Raw genomic sequence first — 2,209 nt, 5'->3', positions numbered from 1 at the left:
GTCTCCTAAGGTTTTCATCTCTCCAAAGCTAGTCAGAGAAATGCTTTGTCCATCGTCCAGTTCCCAGACCAATATACCAGTAGTGGAGTGGCAACTAAAGGTAATGGGGTCATTAGGACATATTGTTATATTACTGGAATTACTAGTGACATTCTGTATCATATAAACTATAAAATAAGAAAAAATAACAAATAACACTAATTGATGCTTTAATGCTTCTACTTACCTTGTGGATCAACTGGTTTAATATATATATCAATGGTTTCAATGTTACCATCATTATCACTACAAGTTAATGAAGTATTGGATGAAGAAACTGCCGTTGCTGTTGACGATATTGATGATTCATTGATATTTAAAAGCATCAAACTAAAATCACCAAGTGTAGCAGCTTGCTGAGAACCATTGTTGATAATTGGAGTACCACCATCACCTACCCACTGTATAAAGTCAGAACCAGTAATTACACATGTTATTTGTATTGTAATCCCAGGGAAAACGGTAATGCTGTCTTCTACAGTATTAGTGACATTCTGTGTAAGGATTACTAGAAAATAGAGGGAGGAGAGAAGACAAAAGCAAGTTAGCTTCAGATTTAAATAATAGATTTTCCATTAGCAAATACAATTTATGCATCATTTCATACCTATACAGCTGTCACTGCAGCTAGATCATGCATGCAAAGAATGTGTCTACTACTACTCTACTCCCAGACCCTTTAAGATACCTGTTGGACTGACAATAGCAACAAAACAAGAGAGAAACAGCAACAGGAGGACACGAAAGAATGATAAGATCCTCATAGCTGAGGAGCTCAGGAACTAGATCAAGAGACAGAGGAGGGACAGTGTTTTCTTTAGTACAAAGTTCATTGTAAATTTGTAACACCCTTTTCTGAGTCAGCAAGTGCGCTAATTAGCTTTTTGTGGGAGCGGCTTGTAGAAATTGACATCATTCATTGGATCTAATCATGCTTTACTCTCTCTCTGGCTCTGCTCTTTCTTTCCTCCTCTGTCTTGCTTGTCTGTCCAGTACAGTAACTGGAGCAGGTAAATTATACTTGAATGTTTTATATTATTCAGCTCTCCATTTCTTTTCCCTGTGTTCTCCTCCACTGCAGTAACCCTTGTTACGGATTATGATGACTATGCTTGTCCTAATACAAACGCAGTGATTAGATGTACAACTGATACTGGCCAGCTAGTGTGGACCTCAGGAGGCAATCAAGCCTACAGCACAAGCAGTAGTCTCAATGTACCTCACTCTGTGGGCAGCTTCACTGTAAGATTGATCTCAAAATTAGGGAGCACATTGGAATCCACTGCAGTTATAAATGCAACGAGCTCTAATAATGGATCGACTGTTATTTGTGGGGATAGCTTTTCTGCTGGGGGGATGACTGATACTGCTGTTATTTTACTAGCTAGTAAGTTAATGATAATAAATTGACACGCTTGGTCCTCATGGACTGAATCATTTAAATGATACTGAAAGCATTAGCATTGTACAGCTATCTAGTTTGTAGAATTACAGCCTATATATATATATATACGTGCCTAAAAACCCACATCAGCGGAAACTTTAATGCGTAGATGATTTAGCCTAAACCCAAACTTTCAGTCATTAGTCCCTCCATATACCTTCATTTGTAATAACTTGACTGCCCTCTGATCTAATCTGTTACTATCTCTGATCTCTCCCCATATAGCAATTCCTAGTCAACCACTGAATTTCATTAATACTACTACAACATATGATAGTGTTGTATTGAACTGGACTACCCCTACATCACTGGGAGGTGTAGCAATAGATCAGTACAGGGTCACAATATCACCATCACTTCAATCATCTTGTCCTGGGCAGTGTATGACTACCGGTAATAACACTGAATCTCTTACCATTACTAATCTACAATACGGTGTTACGTACACGATCACTGTTGCTGCTAGTAATTGTGCTGGAATAGGACAATCTCAGACTCTTAATGTCACCATTACTGCAATAGGTAAGTGTTTAACAGACTGTCACCTTTGCTTACATTGGTCCCAAGAAAAAACAAAAATTCTTTGAAGTAGTTTGTTATTCATTGGTGACCAGTTACAATTTTTAGAACTGCTGACTTTCATCAGTTCTATATTCTGTTTTCATTGTTCTTAAAAGTGAAGCATAAACAGACAGAATTAAAAACACTGCTTTGTTTATTATTATA

At 37.5% G+C, this 2,209-nt stretch overlaps 1 protein-coding gene across 1 annotated transcript; it reads left to right on the top strand.

The window, feature by feature from the left end:
- Positions 1–966: 966 nt before the first annotated feature.
- LOC109591591 (uncharacterized) lies at positions 967–2,181 on the top strand. The gene is made up of 3 exons (XM_020007298.1): positions 967–1,049; positions 1,121–1,426; positions 1,709–2,181. The coding sequence occupies exons 1-3, from the start codon at positions 971–973 to the stop codon at positions 2,068–2,070; spliced, it is 747 nt and encodes a 248-aa protein (XP_019862857.1). The 5' UTR covers positions 967–970; the 3' UTR covers positions 2,071–2,181.
- The last annotated feature ends 28 nt before the right edge of the window (positions 2,182–2,209 follow it).

Source organism: Amphimedon queenslandica, unplaced genomic scaffold (assembly GCF_000090795.2).
Source record: "Amphimedon queenslandica unplaced genomic scaffold, v1.1 AMPQUscaffold_7761_Cont20290, whole genome shotgun sequence".
Classification (NCBI taxonomy): Eukaryota; Metazoa; Porifera; class Demospongiae; order Haplosclerida; family Niphatidae; genus Amphimedon; species Amphimedon queenslandica.
The sequence above is the reverse complement of the archived record's forward strand: the minus strand, read 5'-3'. Positions and strand labels throughout refer to the sequence as shown.

Bases quoted from the DNA above. Each gene is read 5' to 3' on its own strand.
- LOC109591591 (XM_020007298.1), top strand. From the start codon at position 971: ATGCTTTACTCTCTCTCTGGCTCTGCTCTTTCTTTCCTCCTCTGTCTT. The intron at 1,050-1,120 runs GTAAATTATACT...CCTCCACTGCAG, and splicing joins CAGTACAGTAACTGGAGCAG to TAACCCTTGTTACGGATTAT. The intron at 1,427-1,708 runs GTAAGTTAATGA...CTCCCCATATAG, and splicing joins TGCTGTTATTTTACTAGCTA to CAATTCCTAGTCAACCACTG.